This window comes from Pseudophryne corroboree, chromosome 5 (genome assembly GCF_028390025.1).
Source record: "Pseudophryne corroboree isolate aPseCor3 chromosome 5, aPseCor3.hap2, whole genome shotgun sequence".
NCBI lineage: Eukaryota > Metazoa > Chordata > Amphibia > Anura > Myobatrachidae > Pseudophryne > Pseudophryne corroboree.
Window position 1 is genome coordinate 544726757 of NC_086448.1, and position 20257 is coordinate 544747013.

A 20257-nucleotide genomic window follows, 5' to 3' on the forward strand; every position below is an offset into this window, starting at 1 on the left:
GGAGGAGCCAGTTCACACCCTTGAAAAGTCTTAAAGTGCCCATGGCTCCTGCGGAACCGTCTATACCCAATGGTACTGAAGTGTACACCAGCAATCTCTAGGACGTATGAGAAACATTTATACACATACCACACAGTAATGCCCCTTACGCATATGACACACATTAATAATGTTGTTATAAACATAATGCACCTTACACAATATGCCAACCTTTATTAATGCCCTTATACACATAATGTCCCTTACTCATGTGCCGCACATTATTAATGCCCTTATACAACATAATGACACACATAATGTCTCTTTCACATATGCCGCACATTATTAGTGCATTTATACACATGACACACATAATGCCCCTTACACATAAGCCAAACACTATTGCACAACCAACCCACCTGTACACAGCACTCACATGGCCGCTAACACTGTGACCCCTGCCTCTGAAAATGCATCTTATTTGCATTACTATGTGGCTAGGATGCACAAGCAGCTTCTGTTGATTAAAACGTAACATTCCGTATGCAGATACAGCCAGTCATAAAAACAGAATATAGGCATGTTGCATATCATTTTAATCAGCAGAAGCTGTTTGTGCCCCAAGGCATACCAAATGCCCTAGGCATTTGCCTAGTTTGCCTATGCCTAGGGCCGGCTCTGGTGACGCCGACTGGGGATCAGATGAGGATGTTAGATGTTCTTATACTGGATACCTGTTTGCACTGGCAGGCGTAGCCGTAAGCTGGGCAAGTAGGAAACAACCCACAATTGCTCTTTCTACAATGGAGGCAGAGTACATGGCACTCACAGAAACTTCAAAAGAAGCACTTTGGATAAGAGAGACTTTATGTGAATTAGGTCTTCCTTACCACAGTGAGATCAACATAAAGTGTGATAACAAGGGAGCAATTGATCTTTCTTGTAGCACACAGCATCATGGACGATCTAAGCACATTGCTATAAGACATAATTTCATTCGTGAGTTGCTGGAAAACAAGTCCGTCAATGTGGAATATGTTGGAAGTGAAGAAAATATTGCCGACATGTTGACAAAAGGAATGTCATGTTGACAAAAGGACTGTCATCACACCTGTTATTACTTGCATTCCTAATGGGATGTGGACTAGAATATGGTTAATGTTGATTTATTCTTACTGTTTTGCTTCACGTTATGTTTTCGGTTACAGGAGTGACTTTATTGATTTATTTTATAAAATGTCATGTTCTTTAAACTTGTGCCAGAAGACAGTCTTGAGCGAGGGGGAGTGTTAGGATATGGTGTGCTCTGTACCTGTCTCCGTCTGTGACCCAGTCTATGGGAGCATTCCCTAGTGTTAGACCTCTAGTGCCAGGAGTCACTCGGAGGCAGAGTTATATGATGAAGTTCCTGTTCCTCCATGTAGAAGTGAGTGAGGAGAGTGTGACACACACAGAGACTGAGAGACAGAGTCCTGGTGTACAAGTGTGCAGAGCTGAGACTGGGAGCAGAACTCAGCTACAGAGACTCACGGTGTTCCAGTGCATGCATCATCTTCTCTACAACAGGAGTCAGACTGCACGGTTGTGCAGTCCTCCATGCTTCACCACCACAGACATCTCCTGATAAGTACTGCAACCTAATGCTGTTACCTTGTGTGATATATGGGCTCCTGAGTACCGCTATCAGTGTTACATCTGAGTCACCTATGTTCACTAAATAAACCTGTGTTACTGTTTAAGGGGGACATTTACTAAGAAGTGGTTAGAGCGGAGAGAGCCAGTAGAGAAGTTGCCCAGGGCAACCAATCAGCACTGAAGTAACATCTGAAGTAACATCTATAATTTGTATACTATAAAATGATACAGAGCTGCTAATTGGTTGATGGGGCAATTTCTCCACTGGCTCACTTCTCCGCTCTTATCACTGCTTAGTAAATGTCCCCCTAAGTCACTGTGTGGACTGACGTCACTGCACCAGATAGCCCAGTACACTCTGCCAACAGAAACAGAGCAGCATCATTTGTCAGTGCAGTTAGTCAGTAATAATTCATAAAACAGGGACAAAAATGACTAGAAAGGAATCCTTATTAGTTGACGGCAGCGTTACAGCGTGTGACTGTGTATGAGGCTTTTGTACAATGTTAAATATTGTGTAACATGGAATAAGATTAGTGAAGTGATGTCTTGCACAGACTGCACATGATAGCCTGTTTCTGCTGCCAGCCCTACATAGGCTCCTGTGCTGCAGCCTGCTATGTCCCCGTCTGCCTGTGGTGTATAGCCGCCGCGGCGGTCTGGGGGGGGTCACACCACACGCGCTGCGGGTAACCAGAGCTCAGTCCCGGGAGACAAAGGGGGGCGGCCGGGTTACACATATCCAGCTGTTGTAAGCAGCTGTCCGCCCGGGATAAACGCAGCAGGTGCAGGAGCAGCCAATGGGCAGCCATTTCCCGCCCATCCCAAGGGAGGAGCCCCCAGCCCGGCCGGTTGCTCTTAATGCAACGGGAAGAGGGAGAGCAGGGCAGCACTCAGCGTGTAACACAGCAGCAGCACCTCCGCCTCCTCTCCATAGGCTCCCAGTAACCAGGCGTGCGGGACACCCTGCTGAGCGCTGCTACAGCCCACCTACCTCACACACTGCCAGCAGCTGCAGCACCACCAGGATCCTGCCCGCTCCCCCACACTGTCCCTGGCTGTCTGCATGAGTGTCCGGCTGCCCTGAGACTGAGCGCGGTGTGTGCAGTAGAGCAGGTACCGGGACAGCACGGCCAGAGCGCAGCAGAAGATGCACACGACCCAGAAGGACACCACCTACACCAAGATCTTCGTGGGGGGGCTTCCCTATCACACCACGGACTCCAGCCTCAGGAAGTACTTCGAGGTGTTCGGGGACATAGAGGAGGCGGTGGTGATCACGGACAGGCAGACCGGCAAGTCCAGAGGTTATGGCTTTGTAAGTGGCAATGGTCTGAGTCCGTCCTGCCTTCCCGCCGGCGCCCCCCGCTACAGGTGTCCCCGCAGCTTTCCCCGTGCGTAGCCCCGGCGTCGCTGCTGCGTTGTCCCCTCGCCGCCTGCTACAGCGGCCGCTCGGCTGTGTTGTGCCTGTGGTGGCATGGACACCGGGCGCGCACTATCACCGCTGGGCCGTCCCCGCTGCCGGATCACACGCACACAGGCGCTCAGGGGTTAATGAAGCAGGTGCGTCGATCCCGAGAACAGCCCCAGGTCAAACAGAAACTAATTGTTGATATGGAAAGTAGCTCAAACCCGGGAGCCCCCTCCCTCCTCTCCCACACCCCGGAGCACCTGCACCAATTCCCCCTCCCCGCACCCTCCAGCACCTCACGGGTCTTGTGCTTTGGTGTGATGGCTGCGCCTGGGAATCCTATTAAACACCTGTCCTGTGCCCTGATCTTGTCCTTTTACTATGAACTGAAAACCAGGTACCTGGTGACCCTTGTGTCTGACCCTCAGTCACTGGCAGGTGACAGCCCCATCAATCATCCTTGCTCTGTGATGTTGAAATTATTTGACTTAGTTCTTCATGATTGCCAAAAATCATTGGACAGGCGGCAGTGAGATTAGAAAATGATATACTGTAGTATAGGTCTCCTACTTCATGTCACTTGTCATACTCTTTACCCAATGCCATAGGGTGCCTCACGTCTAGGATATTGGCTAGACTGGTCACATCTAAAAAGTGAGGCTACCATAGTGCTAGAAAGGTCCCTTCTCTGAGTAAATGTTGGTGAATTTCCTAGGGGAGGGGTGGGGTGTTATTTAATAACATAAGCGTATCATGATCGTATTTATTTATTTGTTTTTTTTCCAATCCATATACAAAAGAACAAATGTATATCATTTATTTATTACTTTTAACATATGTTTTAAGGCTGGTGGGGTGTCTGAACAAAAATACAACTTAGTGTGGTTCTGTTTTGCAGCATACATAATGCTAGATCTTCTATTCTAGGTTACCATGGCTGACCGGGCTGCTGCAGAAAGAGCGTGTAAAGATCCTAATCCAATCATTGATGGAAGGAAAGCCAACGTGAATCTTGCATACCTTGGAGCAAAGCCCCGCATAATGCAGCCAGGTAACTGTCTCTTTCGATTTCTTTGTAATACTTGTAGATTCATTACACTTCATGTTTAAGCTAACATGTAAATGTATGCCGTTTTTGCATGTAAGATATTTGTTAGACAGTAATTGTTCATCGAAGTGATGCAGATAATCTGTCCTTGTTTCATCAGGTTTTGCATTTGGGGTACAGCAGATTCACCCAGCACTAATACAAAGGCCTTTTGGGTAAGTCTTGGAGAAGCTGATTTGCCTATTCTTGCCTACTGTATCCGCAAACATATATTTGAAGCATGGAAAAGAGTACAAGTGTTCACAAGACTAAATATGATACATCACGTTTGTCTGATTTACTTGGATTATAGTAAAATATGCAAATGGATTTCTAGATAACTCGCTGTATTGGAAGCCCAACTCAAAGTATTATTATATTACAGCACCCATATAATTATTTTATTTTGCTTTATATATAATACAGGGATGAGTGCTGCAATATTATGTTAACAATTTTTCAACATTTGCTATGTCAGACGTGTAACCATTATTCTTACTGGGGTAAAATGAGAAACAAAACATCCCATTTCAATGGTCCAGCATGTCATCAGACGTTTTCCAAAGCGGGAAGTCTCCTGTGGAAGGACAGCTGCTGGACCCTTGTATATACCCATCATTTTCAGTGTTACTCAATGTTATCTATCTCTTTCTAATCTGACAGGGGTCGTTTACAGTTAAGATAACTGATGACAAGGATTTGGTGATAAGAGATGGAATAGTTCTGTTTGGAATTAATCTGTATTACCAGTAGACAGAAAACAAGCTAAATGGTGATTAAAGATGCATGTATGTTGGTTGGTTGGTTTTATTTGAAAGTATATCTTTCTAGCTCCTAGCGTGTTGTGCCTTTTTTGTAATTACGGCAATGAAGTGGTTTTTACCGCTAAACTGTGTGTCCTTTTTGTTTTCTTTAAGCCATAGTGAACATTGCGGTGTTTTGGGGTTGGGAGTGGGAGCCTTGACTTGTGTTTATTTGAGGAGTGTTGACTTTGCCATGGGGAGCAAAGGGCCCTTATTGGCTCTTGCTTCGGAGTTACAGCTTGTTACTTTGTTTTGTTTTTTTAACCATATATTGTAGTGATTTTTGGTTTTTATTTTTGTGTGATATTTACTTGGATTTATTCAGCTTGCATGCTACACACTTTATTTTGGTACTCCTATTAACCATGTGTTCATGTGGGCTTTCTAATTTTATTTTTTATTTTTCTTCTTGGGCCACGGTCTCTACATGTCCAAATCTTTCTGCTATTTTACCACATTGGGGCTGATCCAGTTGTTTTCCCGCACAGCTACCACTAGGGGGTGCAAAATGGAGCAATTCAATTGTTGCTCCAGTAGTTATGAGGATGACCCTTTTTCGCAGCCTCCTGAGGTGACAGAAGAATTGTGCGCTAAGTCTGCACTTTGGGTATTCAAATGGGACTTTAGTCGCCCAAAGCAGGACTTTTTGATGGGTTTAGCCTTTTTTCACTGCTAAACCCTGTCTGTTTGGATGTGATATGCTATCTCACCTAATTACAATTTGAATTGTGACAATTTGGGTGACTAAACATTCACATTTAGACAGGAAAATTAGACGACCAAAAGAATTGAATTTGCCCGGTATATACAGTCTTCTTACATGTCGTGTCTGTTTTAATATTGATAGCATCAGTTGAAATAATGTAGTTGATTTCAAAGCTCCCTTTTGTCTGTTGCCAAATAACTATTACAAAGGGACATTTGGTTACCTTCATCCATACATTTTAAAGCAGAAGTCTTAAACTAAAAAATATTATCACCTGCAGTGTTCAAAGTGTGGAATAACTGCTGGTAAGAATATTAATCTCCATGAGACGTCCTTCTGCCTTTTAGTGTTTGCATGTAAAAATATTCAAACAAATTTAGGATTTGCTGTGGCACTGCTGCTTTAAAAAAGAAAAAAAAAAACTCTTATATTCTAGAGCACAGGTTCTCAAACTCGGTCCTCAGGACCCCACACAGGGCATGTTTTGCACGTCTCCTCACAGAATCACAAGTGAAATAATTAGCTCCGCCTGTGGACCTTTTTAAAATGTGTCGGTGAGTAATTAATACACCTGTGCACCTGCTGGGTTACCTGCAAAACATGCACTGTGTGGGGTCCTGAGGACCGAGTTTGAGAACCACTGTTCTAGAGAGAGCCATTAAGCCCCCCTCATGTTAATATACTTGAAGAAGTGATATAATATAGGTAACAGGGAGGGAGGGGGGTGTTTGAAAATCTTGACTAGCTTTGTATCTTATGGTGGATTAAAATTCACACTAATAGGAAAGTTAATTCTGTAAGTAATATTTTAAATGTGTAAAATCGAGAGTGTGTAAAAGAAAATGAGGGTGCACCCAGTGAGAGATAGATAGATAGATATATATATATATATATATATCTATCTATCTATTAGTATCAATTTAGTTTTACTACAAGTATCAGGCTCTCATACATCTTAGTTTACAGGCATCAGCATATGGACGTTTTTCACCAGTACCTCCAGATAGCAACTAGCAGCCCGTTCCACATTGAGCAAAGACGCTGAGCGGAGATCACCGCATTAAGCTATGTGGAACGGGCTGCTAGTTGCTATCCGGAGGTACTGGTAAAAAACGTCCATATGCTGATGTATGCGAGCCTGATACTTACAGTATCAATTTAGTTTTACTACATCTCACTGGGTACGCCTTCATTTACTTTTACATGCTTTGGAGCTAAAGCTGATGGTTAAAACTGTGTGAGAGCTGCCTGCAATCGCATTGTTTGGAAAGCGGACTTCATATGCTAATGAACAGTGGACACTGAGCGCAACTATATCATATATATATATATTATGCAGGTTGAGTATCCCTTATTCAAAATGCTTGGGAACAGAAGTATTTTGGATATTGTATTTTGGAATAATTGCATGCCATAATGAGATATCATGGTGATTGGACCCAAGTCTAAGCACAGAATGCATTTGTTTCATATACACCTACACACAGCCTGAAGGTAATTTTAGCCAACATTTTTTTATAACTTTGTGCATTAAACAAGGTTTGTGTACGTTCACACATCACTTGTGTTTCATATACACCTTATACACACAGCCTGAAGGTAATTTAATACAATATTTTTAGTAACTTTGTGTAATAAACAAAGTTTATGTACATTGAGCCATCAGAAAACAAAGATTTCACTATCTCACAAAATTCCATATTTCTGAATATTTGGATATAGGATACTCATCCTGTATTATTAAAGGCTCCCTTTTGTTTAAATACATAGAGATAAGTACTAAACGTGTTTGCTTGGACTGATAAACAGCTGTTAATTTCAAATAGCTGAACCTTTTTATCTAGAAGACATACTTGGCCATTATAGTGGTGCTTCATTTGGCCATATAAAGACATTTTTAGACTTAGTCCCTTCTCATATGTCAAGTCAAAAATAGCCCAAATGCAGCTTAGCCTGTCAATCAGACAGAGTGGAGCAGGACTTTGGTGAAATATGAGTTAATGTTAAAGGATCACAATATATACATGCTCTGGTATCTTTGGAAAAGATCTCGTCATCTACCTGCTCATACAGTTAAATTTGTTTACTGGCTACTAGCTGTTAACCTTGGATGATAAAAGTGTATATCCTTCTCCTTTAATACAGTGCTCTGAGCATAGCAACACATGGTTTGTTTGCCAACTTGTCTGAAGTATTGTAGAATACTACAGTATGTCTGTGCTATGAAATCCACATAACAACGATGAACCTCATTAACTTGATGTCCATGAAAAAAGAAATCAACCTTGCAATAAAGATTACCAGTTGCTGTAGACTAGCTTTCTACAATTAATTGGCCGCTCTTAATGTTAAAAGCATAGGACATTAAAACTTGTAATGTACTAATACAATTGCAAAGATCTTTACCAGGCAATATAAAAAGGGAACAAATAATTTGAATTAAAAAAAAAATATATATATATATATATTCTTCTTCACTGATTGGGAGTGTGAATAAAGCTAGCGATATACAAACCAAGTCTTTCACACTCTGGGCACGAAAGCTCCTGTATAGGGTGATAAGTGCACATGGCTGACCTTGCACATATCCATTTATATCAGTTATTGGTCGTAATTGCAGGTTGTTTTGAGCCCTCACGTGCACCAACTTCTGGACAAACTAGCATGACTGATGCCTAGTTATTTTACTTCAGTGTTTGCTTTAATATATTTAATTTCAGTTGCTATAGAAGCTCTCAACATCATTTGACAACTTTAAGCTAAATATTACAGGAGCAACAAAGCATATAGCTGTTTTATGTACTTATTGGTGTGTACACTAGTCACACAGTACTTTTTCAGTTGCATAACTCTTTTGTTAGACTACGTTGGCTGGATTAATGCTCCCAGACCTAACTGAAAAAGGCAGATTTTATCAAGTACACTTATACCAGTATTTTTGAACCTGTTTCCTTGCTGTAATATTCAGTTACTGTAGATTGCAAGTTGGAAGAGCTCTATCATTTAATCTTGTTTCATAGGAAACATTAATACTGCTGGCTACTGTTTCATTATGTGGTTTCAAATTCCACATTGTGAACTGAGAAACCATCAATTTATATTTTGTGTGTGGGATGCCCCATCCTCCTCCTCCTCCTGAGTCTTTCTTGCAATAACTAATCGAGCACTTTTCAGACATTGACTTTCTCTCCCCCCTCCCCATGTACTTATTTGGGCATTAAACTATATATAGAATGTTGACAGACAAGGCCTACCTTTGACGGTTTGTGTTTGTCTCACAATTTGGAAATGTAAAACAAAGGTCACTTGTGTATTATGAAGTCTGCTGTGTATAATGAACATTCATCTTTAACTTTTTTTTTTTTTTTTGGGTCCAAAGTATGGTACACTTAAATGGCCTCAAACTTGTTGATACTATGAAGCCAGCTATATAATTTTTTTTATTTTTAAGTTTATTTTATGTGTTGTACTACATGGGTGTTTTTTTGTCTAACCCTAGGTTTCTATAGATTACCCCACAAATACTTTTTCTTATTTGTCTGACTGAGAAGTAAAGCAGCTGATTCGAAACTGGAAGTTTAGTTGACGGGTATTTAAAATGATTTGACCTTTACATCCTTGTAACAGTGTGATGCACATTTTTATGCTATGGAGTATGGCATAGCATCTGAAAAGCTTCAACACCTACAGCATTATACAAGTTTTCTGCACTGTTTTGAATGTGTGACTCTGCTGTGTATTCCACCACTTTTAGTTCTTTTTGTCGCCTGCAGTTTTTATTTTCTTTTTCTTTTAAGGGTGACTAAGGTTGCAGAGATTAATGTGTGCTGAGTCTGCAGAGTACTTCTGGTAGGGTTGCCACAATAAGTAGTTTAGTTTAAAACTGCATGGGATTTTTCCAAAACACAAAATGAATATGTAAGCCTCTTATCTCATGAAAATAAGGATGTTATCGTTCAACATTATTAAGCTAATACCCCACATGGGTGCAAACGTTTGGGTTCTAACAAATGTTTTAATCTTCTACGTATTTGAATCACCCTGGGTATAAATAGTAAGCACTCCTGCAAGTGATCATTGTAGACCTTCTTGCATTGTCGTTGACTGGAAATTTTTAAGTCTTCTATTGTGGCAACCTTATGCACATAACCACTAAATTTGATGTTGGGTTAATTGACGATCACATTGTTAAAGCTACAGGCTTATTTTCTCTTTATGCTTGTTTTACTAAATCCCATTTCTTTCTGTGCTTCTATAGGATTCCTGCACACTATGTGTACCCACATGCTTTTGTGCAACCAGGAGTCGTAATTCCACATGTCCAACCTACGGCTGCTGCATCTACAAGTCCATATATTGACTACACTGGTGCCGCTTACGCCCAGTACTCTGCTGCTGCTGCCGCAGCCGCTGCTGCCTATGATCAATACCCATATGCGGCTTCCCCAGCTGCAACAGGATATGTCACCGCTGCTGGTTATGGCTACGCAGTTCAGCAGCCACTCACTGCTGCAGCTCCAGGAACCGCTGCAGCAGCTGCCGCTGCGTTTGGTCAATACCAGCCTCAACAGCTGCAGGCTGACCGCATGCAGTAGGACATTGTTTTGACGTTCTCAACCATATCTACTTATTTCTTTTTCAGCCTTCCAGTTTCTATATACGAGACTTAACAAACTAGGCTAAATGGCTTTAAGGAGAAACAAACTGCTTCTTGGGGAAGAAAATGACACTATTCCAGCTCCTATATGTATTATGCATCCACTTACAGTGTTTCAGGCATTAAGGAACTACTGTGGTTAGTTTTCTTGGGTGAGTGGTCAGAACTCATGTTCAGAATCTATTTTTACATCAGGGAAAGAAACTGCCTTTTCTAATCTGAGAGAACTTTATTCCTCTTCTTTTTTACAAAAATGTTTAAACCAGGGAAATATCAATCAGCAATATGTAGCTTGTACAAAGTAAGATGTTCAAAGCACAAACGGTCATGTATTCTCCACCTGGGCTATGGCAGTTTGTATTGGTGAGAAACATGCAGTTAACATTGACGTTTTGGAGGCACATGGCCTACTGGTCACATGATGATGGATAGGCACCAAAGCTATTTTCTCATCTGTCCTTTATATAAGTGTAACTATGGAGCAAGTGATGTGGAATTAACGGGTGCAACAGCTGTACAGACAACCAATAACACAGACTATTCTGGAGAGAACCCATCATTTGTGCTCATTTGATGAGCTTGTCACATTCTAATCCCTCTGCCCATCCTGTTTCGCTTTTGGAAATCTAACTGCTGGTGTCAGCTATTCCGATTCTGAAATAGGATCAGTCCCTTACTACCACAGTCTTCTATTTTATTACACCTATTCAGAGATCATGAATAACATCAGGAAGATACTTGCAAAAGTTAACCCTTTAAGGATTTTTTTTTTTCCTTCAAAATATCATTTGGCCCCTTATTCTGGATTTTAGGGGGCTACTTTTATTTTTATTTCCCCCTTCCTTTCAAAGTATTTATCAATTTCGGTACAATCTGAGTTGCAGTTCTTTAAGGGTTAACAAATATGGTTTGTACTGTGCCTTAACTGTAACATTTATTGAAAGAAAGCTATTTATTTATTTTGAAAGTTTTACTATGATGCGCTCTAAAGAAGGGAACTTTAGATGCGTCTAATGTATTCATCTCATGGTATAAATTATTTAAGTAAGTTTAGATGTAGAAAATATTAATCTAGTCAACGGAAATGTTGATTTGGATTTATTTAAATTCTGAATGTGCACTGTGTAATATTCCTACTTTAACACTTCTGGATTTTTACATGACAGTAGTAGATTATCTGCGATATAGACTTATTATTTTTTTTTATTTTATTTTTTTCCCCTTATGAATATCTCTAAGCAGTATACTATACATTTCATTTGTACGTAGGATATTCATTTTTTTTCTTTTTGCCTTTACTAGAAAAGTGCTGCTTTATACAATGACTTGTAAAACTGCAATACTAGGCAATTTTTATTCTTGACTTAAACATGAATATTTTACACTGTAATGGGTTTTTATACTTGAACAATTTCATACAAGGGAAGAAAAGACAGCATTTTTATGGACATTTGTCTAAATGTCACTGGATTTCAGAAATACTAGCCAGTGTTATGTAATTGTAGACAAGAATCTCCATGCATATTATTTATTCATTATATGTTGCTTTATAACGGTTAATATCTATTAATTTCACTTGTATTTAAATACAATAAAAAAATTCTTATTGCATTGCTATTTGACTGATTATATGCGTGACCGATGAGGACGTGTGCCTGTTTCAAGTATGTAAAGGAACTGCTACAATAAAAGCCTCTTCTGGATTTTCATGTTTAAAAAAAAAAGTAGGAGTATTTGGATGTATGCACGGCATAAACATTGGGAAGAAAAAGGGTTTACTTTCTCATTTTGTACAACTGGAACATTTCATAGTAATCTGTTGCAGTCAGTGGAGAAACAAAGATGAATGTTACTTGCATTTTGCTAGCCAACATGTGAGTGCCACTTACTAAACAGCATTACCAAAGTAATGATTTGCAAATACAATTGATTTCTTAGCAGTGCTATGCTTCCTTGCTGCATTTGAGAGCAGCTGAGAAGGGAGTCCTAGAGCACACACACAAATGGGCATGGAAGAGTGCCTTTTTTATGTAGGCAAAATCTTATTCTTCTTGAGTACTCTCTAACAACTACTTTAATATCTTGCTCAGCATTAATACTTGATAAAGCCACAGGCAATGTTGAAATTGACACAAAGCAAAATGTTTGTAAAAGTGTACATTCGCATCCCTTTTGCTTCTGGTTTTAAATCCGTCTGCATTAGAGCAGGGGTTTTTTTTTTTTTTTTTTTTTTTTTTGTGTGGCACAGCCTTCCAAGCATGCATTATGTGCAAGACCCACTAACCCCTTCTAATTTAACGAGGATCAAGCAATGGATGGCGTATTGGCATGCTTGTGTTAAGACTCTCACATGTTGGTAGCTTTTGATTTAATAGTACCTCTTAATATCACTTTGGCAATGGTATTAATTAGCAGTTTCCTAAATTATCTGAAAGATTTGTAAAAGTCCCTGGCTCCCCCTCCTTGCATTTGTCAAAGAATAACATAATAACATTAGTAAGATTATATATATATATATATATATATATAGTGTGTGTGTTTTTTTTTTTTTCAACTGTCTATCCATCGAAAACCATTGTGACTTTGATTTCCCTACCAGCTGCTCATCTGAGCAACTGCCAGGTACACATTTTGGGGGGGTTAGTGGGATTTAATTTACATTTCCCGGGCGACTGCTCCACTGTGCAGCCGCTGGGTGGTGGGGAGTCCTGCCATGCTTGCTCACTAGCAGCAAGGAAGACACACTAGAGGAGGAGGCAGAGGGGTTGTGAGCGGCAGCTGCAGGAAGATTATCTTCCAGGCAGCCAGCCATTCTGTATCGGACTGGTCGCATTGTTTGCAATTGGATCAGACAACGCATTTCTTGGTGTCGCAAATGATGCGACCATGTCCAACAAGTGGTTAAATGAGCCTCAACCATAATCCTTGGTTGGTAGAGCCACAGAGCCGCTCTCCCCATCCTTCTTGGATGTTGATGAACATACCGGATAATGAAAATTGCAGATTCCTACTATTACCAAAGTAACAAATTACAGTTTACCTAATCCAACTTGGCTAGAAGTGTACATCCATTATTGCATTATTCATTAAAAGTGTTCATAAATATAGTTTACTTAATTTTTTTTTTGCGGTTTTAGAAACTTAAAGTTAGAAGCGTGTATGCAATGTCTGCTTAAAGGCACAAATAAGATGCTGGCTATGAAGTACAGTAGTTTCCATTTTTGCAGTTTGGGAACAAACAAGGTATTTCACATTCTTAAGATGCTTTAGTAGCACTTAACATGGTCACCATTCTATAATATGTTAATGTTTCATTATCTTTAGGGTTGAATTTCATTCTGGTGCAGAATGTGCCCTGTATACTGATAACGCCTACTGTTAGCCCAATGATGTTGCACAAGTGCTGTCCCCTGAGATTGTATAGGCCTGTTATGTGGGAATGTTTGTTTACTGAAAGTGTGTGAGTAAAATCTATATATATTTGGACACTGACACCATTTTGGGGATTTTCAGTTATCGAAACATATTCATGTACTAGTTCTATAATATGGTTGTAAAGTGCATGTTATCCGCTTTAATTTGATTGTATTTGCATTTAAATTGGAGGAAGAGCCAGATTACACTTTGCCAAAAAACATCTAAAACAGCCTAGTTTTTTGAACTGCAAACTTTGGATAGATGAATTCGTTCAACCTGTACCAGATGGATAGGAAGAAAAGTCTATAGAGAAGGCTTTGCATGGCTCATAATCAGAAGCACACCACATCTGTAAAACATGGTGGCCGCAGTGTGATGGCAAGCATGGCTTCCGATGGCACTGGGTCACTAGTGCTTATTAATGATGTGACAGATGCAATCTGATTTCTTCTGAAGTTTATAAGGATATACAGTCTGCTCAGACTCTGCAAAGTTGGTTTAAATGGATGACACCTTACTGTATAAATGGGCAGTGCCCCAAAACGTACTGTGTAAGCAACAAAGGAGTTTTGAAAGGTAAAGTAGTGGTATATTCTGCAATGGCCAAGTCTGTCACCTGATCTCAAAAGTGATGGATCATGCGTTTCACTTGCTGGAGATAAAACTAAAGGCAGAGAGACCCATGTACAAACACCAACTGGAGACTGTTGCAGTAAATGCCTGGCAAAGTAGAATAAAGGAGGAAACCCAGCATTTGGTGATGTCTACTAGTTCCAGGCTTCAGGCAGACATTGCCTGCAAAGGATTCTTGCCAAAGTATTCAAAATGAACATTTATATTTCTCTTTTACGTACTAGAGTAGAGCTGGCCAAACCAGTCTTCGAGATCTACCAACAGTTCACATTTTCCAGACCACCTAGCTGGTGCACAGGTGTAGTCATTACTAATGATGATGTGCTGCATTCATTCCTAACTGACAATTCTACAGAGCTCCAGGAGGCCTGGAAAACATGAACTGTTGGCAGATCTCGAAGGACCGGTTTGGCCAGCCCTGTCCTAGAGGATACTAGGGTTCCATTTACTACCATAGACGGGTCCACTAGGAGCCATAGGCTCTTTTAAGAATTTGTTAGTGTGGGCTGGCTCCTCCCTCTATGCCCCTCCTACCAGACTCTGTTTAGAAAATGTGCCCGGAGGAGGCGGTCACGCTTATGGAAGCTCCTGAAGAGTTTTCTGCATTTATTCTGTTATTTTCAGGCAGGGTTGGTTGACACCAGCCTGCCTGCTTTGTGGGAGGGGAATAGCCCAACCTCTTGAAGGGTTAATGGTTCCGTTCCCCGCTGACAGGACATTGAGCTCCTGAGGGAACTATTCGCAAGCCCCCACCACAGCGAGCGCACATTCCTGCAGCACGCTACCACCCCTAACAGAGCCAGAAGAGTGGAGTACTAAGCCAGCGTCCTGGCTAGCGGGTCGCCAGCCATTATGGTGGCATGAGGGTATGGTGACTCACGGCTTCTAACCGGGGCAGAATGCATCTCCAGCCGGCATGAGGGTATGGTGACTCATGGCTTCTAACCGGGGCGGAATGCGTCTCTAGCCACAGTACACAGTACCCAGACCGTCAAAAACTACCTTTTAAAACTGTTTTCTCGCCATTTTAAGTACCAGATTACCACAGCCAGTATAAAAAAAAATGGGTAGACCGTGCGCCATTGAAGGGGCGGGGCCTTCACTATGAGCGGATACAGCAGCTCACCAGTGCCATTTTCCCTCTGCAGTGGACATAGACGCTGACTGACAGGGACGCTGCTCCTCTGGAGAGACTCCAGATTACCTCGGTGGTACCAGGGGTTCACTAGCAGGGAGGGAGCGATTTATTAGTGTAGTAAGTCCCCTGTCAGGATACTTACTGCGACCCGGCTAAGCTTGGCATTAGCGATAAGGGCGCGGTGGGGGCTGGCTCCAAATAACTGTCTCTCCCTGAAAGGCTCTTTGTGGGTTAATTGTGCTTAACCTTTTCCTGTGTGTGTGTGTGTGTGGTCACATTTACATTGTCAGGCAAAGAGTGTGTATCTTGTTCAGCGGTGTGTTCCTATTCACCAGGGGGCTCACTACTGGGTACTCAGGCCAGTGCACCCTCCCAGAATAGCAGGGCTGAACCGGAGTGGGTTAATTCCATTATGGGAATGCTCTCAAATATTTCGACAAAACTATCCCGCAATGAGAAAGAGATGCAATACTTAAGACAGACTGTGGATGAGTTTATGAATAGAGACTCATTCCCCAAACCAGCATCTCAACCCCTCCCATTTGTCCACAAAAACGATCTCTAGCCCATATCCTACAGTCTGACTCTGACGGGTCAGACATGGAGGAGACTGAGGTGGATTTGGAGGGGAGGGGAGGGGGGGGGGGGGGGGATGCTACTGTCACAGGGAATAGGTTCTATAAGAACCTCTATCAGAGATGTTCTGCAAATTCCTGATAAGGTGTCAGAGGAGTGTGAGGAATCTTATTTTAATGTAAAAAAGAAGTCCTCAGTCACTTTTCCTGCGTCAAAGGAATCGAATTCCCTGCTTGAAGAACCGTGGGTTAATCCTGATGTGAAATTTCAAATCCCTAAAAGGTTGCTCTCATCTTTTCCTTTTCCTCTGGAGGATAGGAAAAAATGGGAAAATACACTGATAGTGGACGCATCGGTCTCTAGGCTGTCACATAAAATTGTATTGCCTGTCCCTGGTGCAGCCTCCCTAAAAGATATGGCTGATCGTAAAATTGAGACTACACTCAAGTCATTGGGGGTAATTCCAAGTTGATCGCAGCAGGATTTTTTTTTTAGTAATTGGGCAAAACCATGTGCACTGCAGGGGAGGCAGATATAACATGTGCAGAAAGAGTTAGATTTGGGTGGGTTATTTTGTTTCTGTGCAGGGTAAATACTGGCTGCTTTATTTTTGCACTGCAAATTAGATTGCAGATTGAACACACCCCACCCAAATCTAACTCTCTCTGCACATGTTATATCTGCCTCCCCTGCAGTGCACATGGTTTTGCCCAATTGCTAACAAAAATCCTGCTGCGATCAACTTGGAATTACCCCCATTGTACACAGCTGCTAAGGTGGCCCAGAGACCCACTATTGCATGTGCGTGGATCACAAAAGCCATTGTTAAATGGTCAGGTAACCTAATTGAGGGATTATTTTCCTTGTCTAGGGGTGATGTTGTTTTACTCCTGCAGCATATACAGGACTCTGCAAACTTTATGGTGGAAGCCATAAAAGCGACCGCTATGGCAGTGCCAGCACACAGGGGCTTGTGCCTATGCCAGTGGACTGCTGATGCGGACTCCAGGAAAGGTGTGGAAGGCCGGTGAGGCCTTGTTTGGAGACTAACTAGACAAATGGATCTCCAAAGCTACTGTATCTTCATTCCGCAGCTCCCCCACCCAGGAAAGCTTATTCAGCTTCAAATTTACAGTCCTTTCGGACAGCCAAGTTTAAGGGAAAATACAGAGGTGCTTCTACGGCCTCCAGAGGCGCATGAGGCAAACCAGCAACTGCAGATGCTCAGGAACAGAGCTCAGGCTCTGCTTCCTCAAAGCCTTCAGCATGATGGTGGACCGCGATGCCTGGAGGATTGTCACGTGGGAGCCCGACTATAATTCTTCAGTCACATCTGGTCAAGTTCGTGCCGGGAGTCCTGGGTCATAGACCTTATTTCCCAGGGCTACAGAACTGGAGTTCCAAGAGCTCCCACTTCACAGATTCTTCAAATCAGGCTTACCATCTTCACAAGAGGCAAGTATAACTTTACAGCAGGCCATCCAAAAACTGGTACAGCCTCAACTCATTGTTCCAGTTCCACCTCATCTGCACAAAAAGGGGTACTACTCCAACTTGTTTGTAGTACCGAAACCGGATGGTTCGGTATGACCAATTCTGAACCTCAAGTCCTTGAACACGTTCTTAAGAGTGTTCAAGATGGAGTCTCTGAGGGCGGTGATCTCAGGTCTGGAGGAAGGGGAATTCCTAGCATCTCTGGATATCAAGGATTCGTACCTTCACATTCCAATCTGGCCACCTCATCAGGCTTATCTACGGTTTGCACTGCAGGACTGTCACTACCAGTTCCAGGCCCTGCCATTTGGTCTCTCCACAGCACCGAGGGTGTTCACCAAAGTGATGGCAGAGCTGTTTATACTCCGCAAGCAGTGAGTAAACATAATTCCGCACCTGGACGATCTTCTGATAAAGGCACCGTCCATGGAGAGGTTGCTGGACAGCATTGGTCTCTCAACCAAACTTCTCCAGGATCATGGGTGGATTCTGAACCTTCCAAAATCTCACCTAGAGCCAACACTGAGGCTCCTATTCCTGGGAATGATACTGGACACTGAGTCGCAGAAAGTGTACCTTCCGTTGGAAAAGGCATTGGTAATCCAGTCGATAGTTCGGGATGTCCTGAAGCCAACCCGGATATCTATGCATTCGCCTTCTGGGGAGAATGGTTGCCTCTTACGACGCGATTCAATACAAAAGGTTTCACGCAAGACCCATCCAGCTCGATCTGTTGTACAAATGGTCAGGATCGCATCTTCACATGTACCAGAGGATCCATCTGTCGCCAAAAGCCAGAATCTCCCTTCTCTGGTGGCTACAGATTTCTCACCTCGTCGAGGGTTGGAGGTTCGGAATTCAAGACTGGATCCTGTTAACCACGGACGCAAGCCTCAGAGGTTGGAGAGCACTCACCCAGAGGGTGCAGTTTCAAGGAAGATGGTCAAGTCAGGAAGTAATCCTTCCAGTCAACATTCTGGAACTCAGGGCCATATACAATGCACTTCTGCAGGCCTCTTATCTTCTTCACAATCGGTCCATTTAGGTCCAGTTGGACAATGTGACGACATTGACGTACATAAACCGACAGGGCGGAACGAAAAGCAGAGCAGCAATGTCGGAGGTGTCAAGAATTCTCCTCTGGGCAGAAAAAAAACCCACTATGGCATTGTCAGTGGTCTTCATTCCAGGAGTAGACAAATGGGAAGCAGACTTCCTCAGCAGACACGACCTGCACCCGGGGAGTGGGGCCTTCACCCAGAAGTGTTCAGGTGCTTGACACGTTTTTGGGATATCGACATGATGGCCTCTCGTCTTAACAAAAAGCTCAAGCGGTATTGTTCCAGGTCGAGAGACCCACAGGCAGTGACTGTAGATGCTCTGACGACTCCATGGGTCTATCAGATGGTGTACGTGTTACCTCCACTTCCTCTGATCCCAAGAATTCTCAAAAGAATAAAAAGGGAAAAGGTTCAAGCAATACTCATTGCTCCGGACTGGCCAAGGAGGGCCTGGTACGCGGACCATCTGGAGATGCTCCTCGAAGATCCATGGCCTCTATCCTCTACGTGGGGATCTTCTGCAACAGGGCCCATTCATCTACCAGGACTTACCGCGGCTACGTTTGACGGCATGGAAGTTGAACGGCTGATTCTAGCCAGAAGAGGGATCCCTAACAAGGTTTTCCCAATATGATCCAAGCCAGGAAGAGGGTAACGTCTAAACATTACCACCGTGTATGGAAGAAATACGTCTCTTGGTGTGAGAGCAGAACTTATTCTGCGGTGGAATTTCACCTGGGACATTTCCTGCTTTTTCTGCAGGCAGGTGTGGATGTGGGCCTTTGTCTGGGCTCCATAAATCCAGATTTTGGCCTTGTCCATTTTCTTTTAGAAACAATTGGCTTCTATCCCTGAGGTTTAGACGTTTTTGAAAGGGGCTCTGCGCATCCAACCACCCTTTGTACCTCCCACGGCACCTTGGGATCTCAATTTGGTGCTGCAGTTCCTCCAGTCAGACTGGTTTGAACCATTACAAGAGGTGGACATAAAATATCTTACGTGGAAGACAGTCACACTGTTGGCCTTGGCTTCAGCAAGACGTGTGTCGGAGCTGGGGGCTTTGTCTCACGATCCCCTATTTCATTTTCCATGAGGACAGAGCTGAACTCAGAACTCTTCAGCAGTTTCTTCCTAAAGTGGTGTCTGCGTTTCACATCAACCAACCTATTGTGGTTCCGTTTGTCACCAACACTTCTGCTACTTCAAAGTCTTTAAATGTTGTGAGGGCTTTAAAGATGTACGTAAAGAGGACAGCTCGTCACAGGAAATCCCTCTCGCTGTTCGTTCTCTATGGTCCCAATAAGATTGGGTGTCCTGCTTCAAAGCAGACAATTGCATGCTGGATCAGGCTCACTATCCAGCATGCTTATTCCTAGAGATGAGCGGGTTCGGTTCCTCGGAATCCGAACCCGCCCGAACTTCATGTTTTTTTTCACGGGTCCGAGCGACTCGGATCTTCCCGCCTTGCTCGGTTAACCCGAGCGCGCCCGAACGTCATCATGACGCTGTCGGATTCTCGCGAGGCTCGGATTCTATCGCGAGACTCGGATTCTATATAAGGAGCCGCGCGTCGCCGCCATTTTCACACGTGCATTGAGATTGATGGGGAGAGGACGTGGCTGGCGTCCTCTCCATTTAGATTAGAAGAGAGAGAGTGAGA

The 20257-nt window shown here is 42.8% G+C and overlaps 1 protein-coding gene across 5 annotated transcripts; it reads left to right on the forward strand.

Moving 5' to 3' along the window:
• Positions 1-2471: 2471 nt before the first annotated feature.
• On the forward strand, positions 2472-11889 carry RBM24 (RNA binding motif protein 24). Of its 5 annotated transcripts, XR_010177804.1 has the most exons (6): positions 2476-2932; positions 3953-4076; positions 4234-4288; positions 4776-4884; positions 9121-9210; positions 9880-9970. XR_010177804.1 is itself a non-coding variant. In XM_063923212.1 (4 exons), exons 1-4 carry the CDS (start codon positions 2765-2767, stop codon positions 10214-10216), a joined length of 684 nt encoding a protein of 227 aa, XP_063779282.1. In that variant the 5' UTR covers positions 2472-2764; the 3' UTR covers positions 10217-11889. The 5 variants fall into 5 exon arrangements, 2 of the variants coding, with proteins under 2 accessions (XP_063779282.1, XP_063779283.1); XR_010177805.1 differs by lacking the exon at positions 4776-4884 and having other exon boundaries at positions 2474-2932; XR_010177803.1 differs by lacking the exon at positions 9121-9210 and having other exon boundaries at positions 2477-2932; positions 9880-9969.
• The last annotated feature ends 8368 nt before the right edge of the window (positions 11890-20257 follow it).

What these genes read in the sequence shown, in the direction of transcription:
- RBM24 (XM_063923212.1), top strand. Translation starts at nt 2,765, where the DNA reads ATGCACACGACCCAGAAGGACACCACCTACACCAAGATCTTCGTGGGG. An exon ending in AGTCCAGAGGTTATGGCTTT is followed by an intron (nt 2,933 to 3,952) that starts GTAAGTGGCAAT and finishes CTTCTATTCTAG; the next exon opens with GTTACCATGGCTGACCGGGC. An exon ending in CTAATACAAAGGCCTTTTGG is followed by an intron (nt 4,289 to 9,879) that starts GTAAGTCTTGGA and finishes GTGCTTCTATAG; the next exon opens with GATTCCTGCACACTATGTGT.